This window comes from Mustela erminea, chromosome 7 (assembly GCF_009829155.1).
Source record: "Mustela erminea isolate mMusErm1 chromosome 7, mMusErm1.Pri, whole genome shotgun sequence".
NCBI lineage: Eukaryota > Metazoa > Chordata > Mammalia > Carnivora > Mustelidae > Mustela > Mustela erminea.
In genome coordinates, this window is record NC_045620.1 from 22,231,799 (window position 1) to 22,246,834 (window position 15,036).

At 53.9% G+C, this 15,036-nt stretch overlaps 1 protein-coding gene across 4 annotated transcripts in view; it reads right to left on the reverse strand.

Annotated features, from left to right (window-relative positions):
- DLGAP4 (DLG associated protein 4) overlaps positions 1-15,036 on the reverse strand; it is a 141,247-nt gene that overhangs the window by 64,496 nt on the left and 61,715 nt on the right. For 2 of the 4 annotated variants that reach the window (XM_032350752.1, XM_032350753.1), the window contains exons 4-6: positions 14,773-14,887; positions 12,107-12,157; positions 9,045-9,285 (exon numbers count right to left, since the gene is read on the reverse strand). In XM_032350752.1, the coding sequence (XP_032206643.1) occupies positions 9,045-9,285; positions 12,107-12,157; positions 14,773-14,887 (407 nt within the window). Of the gene's footprint in view, positions 1-924; positions 1,818-9,044; positions 9,286-12,106; positions 12,158-14,772; positions 14,888-15,036 lie in introns of those variants that run through there. The other 2 variants (XM_032350754.1, XM_032350755.1) reach the window with 2 other exon arrangements.

Sequence of the window (15,036 nt, forward strand, 5' to 3'; positions counted from 1 at the left end):
CTTGCTCCCTGCCCCATTGGAAGGGCAGGTATATTCCTGAATAATCAGGTGGAAATGGAGCAAAGGGTAAAGAACTCTGGATGGGGAGTCCTGGCGCTGGATCCCTGTCCTAGCTCTGCCATGAACTAGCTGTGTAGCCCGGACAAGCTGCTTGCCCTCTGTGGGCTCAGTTCAAAGACACAGCAACACTTCACAGCACATGTCTACAGACGTTTCATTTGGTCTTCATGACAACCTGGTGAGACTAGCACAATTATTCCTTTTACAGATGGAGAAACTGAGGCTTGGAGAGGTCACAGGTCCCACACAGCTTGAAGCTGGCGGAATCAAGCCCCCCGGTTCTTAGATCATCCAATGGAATACTCAAGGGTGGTCAGACTAAGAACTCTCTCCCCTCATCCTGGCAGTCTCAGGAAGACCAAAGCAGCATGATAACCTTGTTCACCTGCCCAGGCTGGTGGCCTGCAAAGCTCCGGCCACAAACCCTACAGTCCAGCTGCCTAAAAGGCCGCACCCCCCTGCAAAATTTCATTACTCAAGTTGGCAAGAACGCAGCCCCCACCCCCAGCCGGGTCTAAATAAACACCCAAGTGATATCACATCCTGCCAGCTCCAAAATAGCCCAGGCCTGCCCACAAGCGATCACAAAGTGCCAGGCCATGCAGGACCAAGCGGGCGGGACGTCCAGCCCGTGGCACCCTTCACACACACTCAAGCAACTAAAGCAGAAGCCTCCGAGCAAGAAGGCGCCCCCACTCCCACCTCTGCCAGACGGCCTGGCCCCTCCCTCCCTGCCCCTTTGTTGGGAGGCTCCAGAGCCTCCTGCCCCAGCGCCAGCCCTAGCCCCAGCGCCAACCCCATGGAGCCTCGCCGCGGCCAGCCTGCGGGGGGACTCCAGCCCGACCCGGACACCCCACCACTCACATTGCTTCAAGAGCTCCAGACACAAAGCCATGAGGGCCAGAGTGGGGTCAGAGACCCAGAGACCGGCAGAGACAGAAAACGGGAAAGGGAGAGACAAGGGAGCAGAGAGCACGGGAGACAGGGGGCAGGGGCAGAGAAAGCAAGGGGGCCAAGAGCCCTGGGGAAAGAACAGGCTCAAAAGGGGGCCTTCAGCACAAGAGCCATGAGTGGTGAAGCCACTGAGACAGATGCAGGGGCAAAGGCAGTGAGAGCAAAGCGGGAGACCCCGACCCCCAGAACTGGGGGGCCACCGAGGCCTGAGAAAGAACAAGGAGCCACAGCCACAGAGACAACCCAAGGGATAGCAGGGAGGGGTGAAGTCTGGGAGCTGGGGAGCTTTTGGGGGTCCCAAGAGAGAGACCCCAAGGATCTCGGAGGTCCCAGCGTATATGAGGGACACCGAGAGGAAAAACCCCGAGGAAATGAGGGCTAAGAGAGGGGCAAGACCGCAGGGATTTGAGGACAGATGGAAGGGAGGACCCCCAAAGGATGTGAGGGAAGCTGAGAAAGGAGTCGTGGGGGAGTGAGGGCGGTGTTCTGAAGAAAAGGCCCCCCAAAACGGGAGGGCGGGTCCCGAAGAATGGGGGCGCCCAGAAAGGGAGGCTCCGAGGGATGAGAGGACCGCTTTGAGGGGGACCCGAGACCGGGGAGCGAGGGAGGGGCTGTGAGGCACCGCGAGGGCAGAGACAAAGAGACAGGGAGCCGGGGAGAGACAAAGCGGACGGAGCGGGGAGACCAGCCCGAAGGCTGGCAGCCGGACAGAAGGACGGAAGCGCGAGCAGGCGGGTGGACGAACGGACGGACAGACGGGGAGGAGGGCGGGGGCAGGGCCGGGCGGGGGCGGCGCCCGTCTCCTCGCGGGGCCGCGGCTGCTCCGGGCGGCGCTGGGCGGGCCCCGGGCGTCCGGGCTGAGGAGGCGGCGGCGACGGCGTGGACCGGACAGACGGACGGAGTGACGGACGAGGCCGGCGGCAGCTGCGGCCAGCGGCGGGCACTCACCCTCCTCCCTCACGCGGCCCGGCCCGAGGCTCCGGTTTTGTACGCCCGAGGGGCGGGGCCTCCGTGTTAAAGCCCCGTGCCGACCCCGCCCCGCCCCGCCCCCCGCGTCAGCCGCGCGCGCGCGCCTCCCGGGACTCCCAGGCAGGGCGGGGACGCGCAGAGTCCGCTTGGCACGTGGCCCGGCGCGCGCGCGCGGCTTGGCCGGTGCGCAAGCGCTGGGCGCCCTTAGCTAGCCCACGCCCAGGCCGACTGATGGTGAGAGAGAGCGCGCGCCCACGTCGGCACGCGCATGCCCGAGCGCCGGGAGCTCCGCCCCTCGAGCCGCCCAGCCAAACCGGTTCCAGCTGGAACGGGACGCATGCTCCCTGCCGGGGGAGGAGCGGTACGAGCTCGCCCTAGTTCACCGTGGCGACACCTCGCTGTCACTGGGGGAAACTGAGGGTCCCAGCAAGCATCCTGACCTGGTGACCCGGTCTTCTCAACCCTGCATGGTCAAATTAGACCTCAAGTACTATGGACTCTACGTCCTAAGTGTTTTTAGTTGGCACCTCCCCTCCATCCTCCCTTTGCCGTCCTCAGACAGAGTCCTCCCAGTTGGGTTCGAATCCTGCCTCACCCTTTCCAGGACTGCGTGACCTTGTATGAGATATTCTTTCAGCCTCCCTGAGCCTTCGATTCCTCTTCAGCAGAAGAAAAACCAGCACACTCAGTGTGCCCTGAAGGTCAACGTGCAGTAGGCGCTAAGGACATAAATTATTCCCTTTCTGTCTCGAGGTAACTCCCTGTTCCCCATTTCTCTCCCGGTAGTCCCCCACTCCTCATGGAGTCGTTTCCTTAAAGCCTCACCTCTCCAGACTGTACCTACAGGACGTCTGCCATCCACAGACCCAAGTCCTGTTGCCTGACCCGCCTTGCTGGGTGACTTAGGCAAGTCCCTTACCTTCTCTGCACATCTCTTTAATAAATGTAAAATAGAGAAAATAATCTTAATAAGATGATACAGTGTTTCTGATATTACTGTAACCTTTTTTAAATAAAGGCATAATAATAACAAAGGAAAATGAGGATTATTGAGCGGTTTTGATGCCAGATACTGTGCTAAGCATTTTGAAAGTATTAGTTTACCCTGTCCTATTCACAGTCACTATGCTACACTTGTGCTATTCACATAACATTCATCTTTAAATTGACTCAGAAAATTTAGGACACCCCTGAGGACACGCTAGGCTCAGTTTTGCTCAGCCCCAGCCCCATGGAACCCCACTCCTGTTCCAACGCACCAGGTACCCTCCTGTCCCAGGACCTCTCCTCCCTACCTGGCATACCTCCCCAGCTTTCTCCAAGTCTTTGCTTAAACATCTGTTTCTCAACGAGGGCTACCCTAACAATCCTGTTTGTGCTGCAACCCTTCCCCTTGCTCTGGGCTATTTTCCAATGAACCATATACTGATATGTGTTATTTATTGTTTTGCCTGCTCCCTGACCTACCAGGTGACCTTGACCTGACACTCACCTTCTGTAGGCTGTAGTTGGAGAGACTTCTGTCACATGTGTATATGCATACATATGAGAGGTTAAACTGGGTTAATTCAGGAATGTCAGATATGTGTAAATATTCTGGCCATAGCAGACATCACCAATCGATGGTGGCACACTTCTCTGCTGAACTAAATCTCGGTCTTGGGCTCCAGGGATCAGAGATGACACAGGAGCTGAAGTCTATTTGCAATCTCTGGACACAATGGTCTTTGAGGTTCCTCTCAGCCCTGACACCTCCGGAACTGGAGTGTTCAATCTGACAGGAGCCTGTAGTGTAATAATCAGAGATTGTGGAAGGCTAGGCCTGGGGGAGGGAGGACAAGGCTGAATGGAGGGTTGAAGGCTTACTGGAATTTTGTCAGCCTCCCTTCCTCTGTGGAGGAGGGAGTGAATCAGAGGAGAAACTGGGAACATTCTGGGGGAGAGGGGAGGAGACAAAGAAGGGACTCAGAGGATGACTTGGATGGGAGGTATTTAGGCGGGGAAGGGGGGGGTCCTCAAATTCAAACCTCACAACATTGGTGGAGAATTTGAAGCATAGGGAGGGGCTGGAACCCCCCAGAGTGACACAGAACAGAGGAAACTAGATCTCAAGACTCCTGAGTAAGGAGCAAGCATGTATCCCAGGCCAGGAAGCTATCCCAGCTCAGCCTAGAGCTTCAAGGACTGCCAGGGAGAGCCCTCCAGTGTGTGTAACCTGGTGGGTGTGTGTGTAAACACACATGCACATGGAATCACGTGCTGGTGCAGAGGGCACAGTTGGCAGGAGCTAGGGGGTGGGAGTGGGGGGGCGCTACCCAGGCCCCTGGGGGATGCCACAGCCTCCCTTGTGGTTCTGAAGGAGTGGGAGAGACGCAGAAAGGGAGGCCAGGGAGGGAGGACGGCCAGAAACTGGGAGGGGCGGAAGTTGGGGGCTGGGGAGGGGAACGCAGTTGAAGGAGGCAAACTGAAGGCTGAGATGGTGGGAGAGAGGGCAGAGGAAGCTGGAAGAAAGGGATGGCAAAAGGTTGGGAGGAGAGGAGAATGAGCACGAATGGGAGCTGGGCAGAGGGCGGGAGTGGGAGGGAGAGTCTTCTTTGTTCTTTCTTCTCCTCTTTCCCAGAGGGGGAGAGGAGGCAGGCTGGGGCTGACTGGGGGGTGGGGAGATGGCACCCCTGTGGCCCCTTCCAGTTGGGTCCTTTGGCTGGGAGGGGCTCATATATATAGCCAGACTGCTTCCCCTGCCGCCCTAGCTGGAGCTGACCCCGCCTGCCAGTCACCTGCCAGAGCTATTTCTGGAATGTGGAATCTGGGTCAGAAGGGGGGAGGGAGAGAGAGAAAGAGTGGTGGCAGTGGTGCTGGCAGCTGGGAAGCTGGTGAGCTCTAAATGGGTGGGCGGGCAGCTCCAGGCTCTGCCCACGGCCACTCCAGAGGGGCCCTCCCCCTTCTTGGCTCGCACTGTCTCAATAACTAACCACTCCTCGCCCACATCCACCCACCTGCCCACATATGGCCTGAATCCATACATGCCCACCATATGTGCCCATGTACGAGTGTGGAAGAGCTTTCATACCCCTCAGCAACCTGGGGGCTCAATGCAGCCCTAGGGGTGTGTGTGTGTGTGTGTGTGTGTACCTGGGGTCTGGACTTCTCCCTTCCTGCAGACAGAGCTGAGGAGAGGAGACCACTTCTGAGTAGGGGTGACCCCTGTGGGGCAACAGTGGCTGAAACAGGGTGGCCTTGCGTGTTGGCGTGGGTCTATGTAGAGGGAGGTGGTTATGCACAGAACTGCCATGGATGGTTGTTCAAGTTTTCCACTGATTAAGGATGCCACATACAGGGCAGACATAATTAAATTATATACTCATGACAAATCTGTGGCAGATGGCAGAAAAAGACCTTATTCTAATAAAAATTATACATCATGACAATTTTCCAACAGATGGCAATTAAGTGTCTTGGGGGGAGTGCCCTTTCCTAACCCAGCACAAGCCTACCGTATGGACCAGCTGCAGTTCTGTGCAGATGGGAAAATCTGGTGGCTTTGGTTTTCCCTGTGAGGCAGGTGGGTTTACCTGCTGAGCATGAGGGGATCGGAGGGTAGAGCGATGAGCAAGTATGTAGTGGTCACTGGGAGACCCGAGGGAGGGCTGACCTGGTAAATGTCAGGATGAATTTTTTTCAGTGGCTCTAATCTACTAGGGGCATGATTTCCTCACAGGTGTGGAGGGGGCATGAGTCTTGAAAGAGATACACGTGTGTGTGAGTGTATGCAGGTGTATGTAGACATTACGTGTGTATGTGCACCTGTGGGGACTATCCATGTGCATGTGTTTTCGTAACTTTTCATATCATACAGAGATCTAAGGGTCTACAAGTTCATGTATGTCGTATCGTACAGAGATCTAAGGGTCTACAAGTTCATGTATGTATGTATGTTCATGCATGTGTTTTTGTAACTTTTCGTATCATACAGAGATCTAAGGGTCTACAAGTTCATGTATGTCAGATGCACTTGTACACACACGTCTGAGTTGGTAGGAGGTGTTGCTACATGATGCTTTCTTGAGTGTCTTGTTTGATCTAAAGCCCCCAAACTGAGAATAATTGGAGGCCCACAGCCCTCTATTTAAAGCCAGCTGCTGGATCACCCAAACAGGACAGTTCGGAGTGGGTGTGGTTGGTTGGGGTCTCTTTTTCTTTTTAAATTTTATTTATTTATTTGTCAAAGAGAGAGAGAGAGCACAAGCAGGGGGAGTGGCAGGCAGAATGAGAAGCAGGCTCCCCGCTGAGCAAGGAACCCAATGCAGGGCTTGATCCTAGGACCCTGGAATCATGACCTGAGCTGAAGGCAGACGTTTAACCAACTGAGCCACCCAGGTGCCCTGTCTCTTTTTCTTCTTAGATTTTAGGTTACTCAATCAAGAGGAGCCGAAGCCAGACCTAACATAAATCATGAGATCCCGCTGTTATGATTGGATGAGACTTTGGGGTTCTTGAGGATAAGTGTATTTAAAAAAATGTTTATTCGAGAACGAGAGGGATACAGAGTGTGTGTGTGCTCATGCACGAGCACATGCACCAGCCTGGGTAGAGGCAGAATGGGAGGGAGAGAAGCTCAAGCAGACTCTGCACTGAGAGCAGAGCCCCACTCAGGGCTCGATCTTATGACCCTGAGATCATGACCTGAGCTGAAACCAAGAGTCAGATGCTTAACCAGCTGAGCCACCCAGGTGTCCCGGATAAATGGTGTATTTTCTATGTGAGAGGAACGGAATAAATATGGCCAAGAGAGTGGACTACAGCAGATTCGATTATCAACCCTCATTTTTCACCCCTCCCTGTATCCACACCATTGCTATAGAAATAGTTTCTTACACAAAGGTAGGAGGGTACCTCTCCATCCCCGTGTTTGAGCTCAGTCATGTGATTTCCTTTACCCCATGGAATTTTAGCAGATATTATATTCATAGGGGCCTTGAAATGTGCTTGTGTCCTTAGGCTTGCTCTCTTGTGCTTCTGCCAAGAAGAACATGCCCTGAATGGGTCACTGATCCCAGGAGGACCTTTGGTTTCAGGAGGAGGATGAGAGAGGTGTGGAACAGAACTGTTCCCGCTGACCCACAAAGCAAGAAATAAGTGTTCATCGTTGTACTACACTAATTTTGTGGTTCTTTGTTATGCAGCGCTATTGTGGCAACAGCTGATCTATACAGGGACCTAAGCAGTTCTGGGGCATGGACCCATCCTTAGTCTATTCATGAGTGATTGGGTTTGGGGAAGATTAGAGAATGAGTGTCTATCTGAAGAAAATTGCTGGTGTGCTGTATGTCCCCCCAGGCCTACTTCAAGCTTAGAGAATGGGCCTGATGATGGGAGAATCTGGCCCTTTCCCTGAGGCTCCTAAGGGAATACAGTAGGATGCCTGGGAGAGCCTGGCAGGGATCCCCTGGATTTGGAGGTCCTAGAAGTGGGCCTCGGCATCTGGTAGACCTCTGAAGTAGAGCCTGGCAGGGTTACCCATGACAGCAGGTCCAGAAGAAGGGCTGTAGTGAAGCCCAGACTGTCAGAGCTCCCCAGGACAAGGGCCTCATTGTCACACAGGTAGAATGGGAGTCAAGGGAGAAAATGGGGCCGGAGTTGTCATCAGAGAATTTTGCCCAAGACGCCTGCCTGGCAGGACCTGAAAAGAGAAGCTGAGTTGGGAGGAGGGGGTCCAGCAGAGCGAGATGCGGAGGGGGAATAAGAAGCAGTGGGCTGGAGGGGGACTGTCCGTGCCAGGGAAGGAGGCACTGTGAGGCCCTCCGAAGGTACCACTTAGCAAAGAGCCAGTGTGTGGCATCGGTCATCCAGAAAGTCCCAACACCCAAAAACACCTGTGCTGGCTACCTTCCCCTGCCATCTGGAGGGACCAGAAACGGCCCCTAGTGAACAAGCAACAGAGTCAACAATGACCACCACACCCAGCTCCCTCTTGCGGGCTTCATGGCTCTACCTGCAGAAATGTGAGATCTGAGGTTGGTAACACTGAAGCTTCGCAGTGAGGCCTGACATGACTCCTAATACCTAAAAATGAGACTATTCCTTATGGTCTAAAAGTGACTGGAAAAGCTCAGGGATCTGCCCAGATCTCACCCAGGATTGGAAAGGCAATGGGGAAACAAGTCGTTTCTTGCACTGCCCCCCGTAAAGACAAGTACATTCATAAGCTAATTTCCTGCATACAGAACATGCATAGGATTTAAATTCATTTATTTACATCAAACACAAGCTGAACACTTGAAACATGTCTCTTTTCCTACAACAATCCAACCCCAACTGCTTCTGACTGCCAGGAAAGTCAGAGTCATGTCTGAACACCAACGATCATAGCTCCCACCATGCGCAAGGCCCTGCCTAAACACTCCCTTATCTCGTCTTCCCAAGAACTCTCTGGGGCCTGGCTTCTGCCTCGGTGTACAGATGAGGAAACGAGACTCCTAAAGGAAACCCAGCTAGCCAGGATAAGATCGAAACTCTCTCTACTAAACCAGAATTTCCCTGGTCTGGGTTTTCATGGTTTAGACTGTGATGCAGGGTTCCCTTTTCCTCTGATCATGCATAGCCTGTCACCAGAGAACTTACAACAAGTATCAGAAAGGACAGGTGGTCTCTGTGGATAAGAGAGACACCCGCAAACCCAGCCGGCTGAGAAGGCTCAGTGCAGACACCATCCTCTTTCCTATGGGTTCTAAACCTCACCATAGGTTTGCCTACCCGAACTGATCCAAATGGGGAGGTGGGGCTTCAGGGAGCCCCACCCACCGGCAGGTGGCTGCTCTGAGCCAGGATTGGGATCCCAGAGTGGGAGCCCTCTCTGACCCCCTCCTCCTACTGCCAGAGATGACACTGGCCTCTGTGAGCCCCGTTTGAGCTCCAGTTTGTTCTTTACTGGGAAGTTCAGTCTCAAGGCCTCCTGTTTTGCTCCTTCCCCAGCATTCCCCACATCCAGTCCACCAGGAACAGTCCCTGGGGTCCCCTTGTGAGAAACAAAAACAACCCCTCTCCCCCATCTCAGTACTCACTCGGAAGCGTGCGACTGTTGCTGAGGCTGCCAGTGCTGGGCGGGGGGGAGAGGGACTGCAGGGAGACACTGTCCTCCTCCTGCGAGCAGCCCGCCTGGATGGCCCGCAGGTAGCTGTGGCTGCGGGAGCGAAAATAGCTGGGCAGCGGCAAGTCCAGTGCCTCGGCGGCTGTAGACTCGGCTTCGCTGCAGGCAGACTCGCAGGCTGCCTCATACTGGTCGCTCAGATCTGCCTCCCGTACCTAGCCGGGCAAAGGTGGGCGTCAGGGGCCAGCAGGGCCCATTCTGGAGGGACGGGGTGCTGGGTGGTTGGCTCAGCAGCAGGGCTGGAGAGTCAGTGGGGCCTTGAGTCAGCCCTCCCTTTCCTCCCATCTCGCTCATGATATAGGGTGGGTGGATGGAACCCTTAAGAAGTGACAGCCCCGTCACTTCTTCGGACCTCAAATTTGATTAAGGATACTTAGTGGGTCTTGAGTGTCCAAACTGATCAACTGATAGATCCTGAGGTCACATCTGAATTCAGCCACAAAGAAGGCTACAATCAATTAGTAATGTCTACCTTGAATGTTGGAATGGGAGGTGGCAGTAGGTGTGCTAGAAATTTACCAGCTTAAGGTCCAATTCCTTTACTTTCACAAGCAAAGAAACCGAGGGCCAGTGAGGGAAAGATACTTGCCAGGTGTACCCAGTGAGGAAGTGGCTGAATCAGTACTCCAAATATGAATTTAAGGAGGATTAATCTAGCCCTGGAGTAGAGAATGAATGTTGGGAAGGGAGTCTGGGACAGAGGCAGAGGCCTGAGATGAAGTTGACGTCATAATCTGGTAAGAGAAGATAAAACTGGAATGAGGGTAGTGGCAGTGAGGATTGATTAGTGATGTCTGCCAAGGGTGTTATAGAGAATGGTAACTGAGAGGTGGTGAGGATTGATTAGTGATGTCTGCCAAGGGCAGTATTGAGAATGGTGATATGTATGCAGTATGGAGAATGGTGACACGTCTGCTATTTGTCATCTCACACCTAGTTCAACGTTATCTAGATGGTTTCTAAGTGTCTCTCTAGAGATGGCCATCCAAGATCCTATAGATCTGCAGCTGACAGCGTGAGCATACAGCAGCCTGCCACACATATACTCTCTAAGGGTTCTGGAAGGGTATGTTTGACCCAGGTCTTAGCCATGATGGCAACTGGAGACCACAGAGCATAAGCTGAGGAGTTGGCGAGCAAAGGATGGACCCTGACTGGAGGTCCTGAGGGGAGGCCAGGGCAAGAAGGACAGGGACAGAAGTTGACTGAGCACCATGTGGAAGAAAGATGGAGCTGTTCTTGGGGCCTGCTCTGCTGGTGTGGCATCCAGGTCTCACCACCCTCTGGGTCAGAGGTCAGGTAGGTTTCCTACCTAAATGAAATGCCTGGCACTGCATCAGGTAAAATGACTAGACGGATCATTACCCAGTTGGGAGCATATCTATTTGGAAAGGTCTAAATCTGTGCTGTCCAATATGGTAGCAACTAACCATGTGTGGCTCTTTAGGTTTTAAACTAATTAAAATTAAACAAAAAGTCCAGTTCCTTAGCCACACTAGCTATGTTTCACTTGCTTATGCCGCCTCATGGGAAAGCGTGTAGGACAGAACATCTCCGTCTTCACAGAAAATTCTGTCGGACAACACTGATAAATTAAAATGTAGGCCATGAGGTATACCCAACATTCATTTGGAGTGGGTTTGAAAGAGACAGGTGTTTATCCTCCTTGGCTGTGACCTGAAATACACCGAGGAGCCCCTGTGATTGCCAAGGGCAATAAGGTCTTGCTTTGCGATTGCAGGCATGGCACAGTTTTGGAACAGGACTGCCGGAGTTTCAACCTGGGTCCATCACTTCCTTGCAATATGAATGGGGGCACGTCACTTAACTGCTCTGTGCCTCAGTTTCCCCATCTATAAATTAAGGGCTAACTGTAGACCAAATTTCCTAAGGTTGCTGTCGAGATTAAATGAGATCATTTATATCCCATGCTGGGAACAGTGTCAGGAGACTAAGTACCAGGTGACCTATCCCTATTCTTAGAGAGGGCTCCGTGGGGTGAGGGCAAGGATTTGTAAGTACTGGTTAAGATGCTTCCAAGCCCTGAGAGCTGAGGCCAGCTGGTCAGAGCTGTTGGTATGCATATCACTGAGGACATACTGTGGGCAGGGAACTCGTTGGGATTTTGTATGTTAACACATCACATCCTTACCACAAGCCTGTGGACATTAGGGGAGGAAGAGGGCACTGGCCCCCTGGGGGCTGCCCAAAGACCCTCCCGAATAATGTGTTTGAGAAGAACTATGACATGACCGTGGGAGGCACATAAGCCTGCCACAGCTAGCATCAGGAGAGGAGGGGCCAATCTTCATCCCGCCCCTTGGACAGGTTCCTTGTCTACTCCTGGCCACAATGAGGGGGTGAGCTTGGAGCCCCTTTCAGCCTCTCTTTCTGGTCTCGGGAGCTGGGGCTTGGGAAGGAGGAGAGGGTCTCTTCTCGGGCAGGGTGTGTGTGCACAGGAAGGGGCACCCGTAGGGCAAACAGACAGCGTACCATGAGCAGCTTCACCCCCACCAAGTTTTGTAAAATGGAAAAGTCTCTGTGTTCATGCCAACACTCCAACATCCTTAAAGGAGAAACATTAGGGGATCTGGGATCTGGGACCTGGAGGCCAATACCACCAGCCCCCAGCTGCCAATGTGTCCAAAGAGAACAGTCTCTCTAGCTAGAAGATTCCCAGGGTCCACTTTCCTTTACTCTGGGATTGTTTCTTGCCCTATCCACGAGGCCTAGCCCATTCTTTTCCATTTTTTAAAAGAGGAAACTGAGGCACAGAAAAGTGAAGTGAAAGGGTCAGTGAGGGAGAGGTCAGGGCAGAGTGTGAGCCTCGACTCCATGCTCACCGGTGCTGCCTTCCCTGGCGCGGGCTCTGCTGGTTCCTGCCAGGGCCAGGGGCTGGGACCACTCAGATGCCAGGTCTCAGACCCAGCCCTGGGCTCTGGAATTGGGGTACAAGAGAAGGGCAAACATACTGACCTGCTGCTCATGGCCAAACAACTGGGGGATCAGGGAGGCCTGTCCAAAAATCTGCAGGAAAGAGAGGGGGAGGGTTATGGGGAGACCAAGGCTGGGGAGCTGGGGTAGGGTATTCAGACTTGGCTACAAGAGGCTGGCTGGCTGGCCTAACATCTTCCCCAGACTGGCTGAGGCCTAGTCTGCCAGGGGGTCTCACTTAGCTTCCTCCACAGATGGGAGACTTACCCCTTCTGGAGCTGGGTGCTACTGAGGATTTATACTCTGCTCTTTCTACATCTTTCTTTTGTTCTGGCCCCTGGGGGATGCCCAGTCTACTGCCTCTCACCCAGGCAGGCAGTCCCCCCAACTCCCGGATCTACAGATTAGGCCCAGAGCCCAAAGCCTTCTCTTCCCTGGTCAGGGCCCACATAGTCCACGGCCTGGTGGGAGGGAGGCTGCTTCTGGCAGGAGTCAAGGCCTCGGAGACCCAGTCAGAGCTGGGATATCTCTGACTCTAGGACCACATATATGGCTCAGGTCACTCAAGCTTCTGGAGGTGAGGGTGTGAGGGCTCAGAGGACCCTGGCCTAAGAGAGAGCTGGGCTGGGCAGGGGATAGTAGCATAGACCTGCTGGGGTCCCCAGCCTGGCTGATTCCATGGGCCTTTATGTACAGCCAAAGAACAAAAGTGTTCCAGATGCCGGGGCCAGGCAGAGGTGAAGATGGGGTGCGTGAGAGAAAGACAGAGAGAAACATGGCTGTGGTACCGACTAGAAGGAGTCAGAGAAAAATGTGAATGACGGGAAAGAAAAACAGAGACAGATACAAAGACAGAAGACTGAGAAACAAAAGAACACGGTAGGATAGGAGACACAGGGAGGGAAGCCATCCATTCAGAAGGCTCCCGTGTGCCCTGTGCTACGTGCTGAGGACCAGGACAGTACAGGGAACCACACGGCAAGCTCCCCACCTGCAGGGAGCACCCAGTCTTAAGAGTGAGACAGACAGCAATTAAATAAGCAGCTATAACTCCTGACAGTAATGGTGCTGTCAAGTAAATTAAGCAGGGTAAGGGAACAGTGTCCTGGGGGCTCCTTTCGACAAGTGACAGGGCAGGTTCCCCTGAGGTGACATTTGAATCAAGACCAGAAACACAGAAAAATCAGCTGAGCAAAGATCTGAGAGAGGGGTGCTCCTGAGAGAAGAAACAGTAAGGTGTGTGAGGTGTGCGAGGAGGCCAGTGTGGCTGCAGCAGGACAGGGGACAGAGCATCTGAGATCCCACGTGAGAGAGAGGCAGGCCCACACGCCGCTGAGTAAGGAGTCTGGCCTTCACTGCGGGCAGGCGGGAGCTACAGAGGGTTTAGAGCAGGGACATGGTGTGATCTGCCTCACATCCTTCACAAGCTCCCTATGGCCATTGGGAACACAGAGCAGGTGGCAGGCCTGGAGCCCAGAAGACTTGGTGGGGACTGCATGAGGGTAGCAGGGACAGAGTCCCAGGCTGGGGTACTCTACTCCTCCCCAAGTCTGAAGTCAGTCTCCTTGGTCTGGGAATGACAGTGCTGAGGGGTCTGGGGACTCCAGGGGGGATGCTATGGCCAGATGAGGAACAATGGAGTGGTGAGGGGAGGGGATCCCAAAGCTTTCCCGTTCTAAGCAGTGTATTAGCCTGGGCAGTGGGGCTACACACAGTGGGCCCTGGGGCCTGTCTCCGCCCAGAAAGGAGGCTCGGGCTGCACCTGGGGCCTTGCCTGCCCCACTCTTTTACTCCTAGCAGGTGTTGCCCTCTCTGGGCCTCATCTCCCCATCCACACCCTAGGGGGAGCCCTTGATACTTGGCTGGTCTTCCCTTTGCCAACCCCAAAGTACTGGGCACATGGCGGGGGCTGGAGTCCTGTTGTATGACTGAGAGCCCTGGACCTCCACCCAGCTCTGCCTCCTCCTTGCTGTGTGATCTCAGCCAGCTGAGCCTCAGTTTCCTCATCTGTGAAATGGGGATATAAATAATAAGCACACCCATCTATGGACATGGCTGTGAGGGTTCAAGAACCTGGGAGTTAAGAGAAAGAAAAGTTCAGCACAGTGTGCTAATCGATGTTAGTGGCAGGGGTGCCTAAACCTTGGAAGTCCAACTTTCCTCTGAGCCTGCGGGACATGGAGGTCCAGAATGGAGAAGCAACTTTCCCAAGGTCATACAGCAACACAGCAATAAGAACCATAAAGTTAGCTACCCTTTGCTGAGAACACTACATTCCTATCTCAATTCCTCATAATGCTTTGAAATAGGAATTACCACCCTTCTGTGTAAATCAGGAAACTGAGGCTCAGGGAGGGAGTGACTTGTCCTGAGTTCATACTCTCGGTGACAAGACTGGGACTCAAGCTCAGGTCTCCAGTTCTCTATCTTCAGGGCTCCTGGGTCTATATCTATAGCAGTGGTGTGGCCCCTCCCTCAGGGCCCTCAGCTCAGGCCATGACGTGCCAGGCTCCCTGACCACTCTCCAGCCACAGGACAGTCAGTGGGACAGACATATGTACACAGGCAGCTATGGGAACAAAGACCAAACAGAAGCACAGTGAAGACATCTGGGGACCACTCGCCAGGGGCTGGGCCTGGATGTCTGTCCTCCTGGGTGGGAGCTGGGCTCTTCCAACCTCACTGTCCTGGCTAGCTGTCACCCTCACCTGGCTGATGCAGCTGGAGTCGTTGAGGCTGTCGCTGACGGGGTTGTAGTCCTCTTCCCAGCTGGGACACTTGGAGGGCAGCAGCATGTCCACGGAATCCAGGCGGTCCAGACTCCTGGGGAAGGTGGGGAGCAGACAGGGCTCAGCCCACCCATTGTTCAGCCCGAGAAACAGGCTCAGACCAGGAAAGAATGGCCAAGGTCATCGAGTGCAGAGGGAAAAATGGAAGTCACTGCCAGCCTGTGTAGTGTTGGGAGGGGTGAA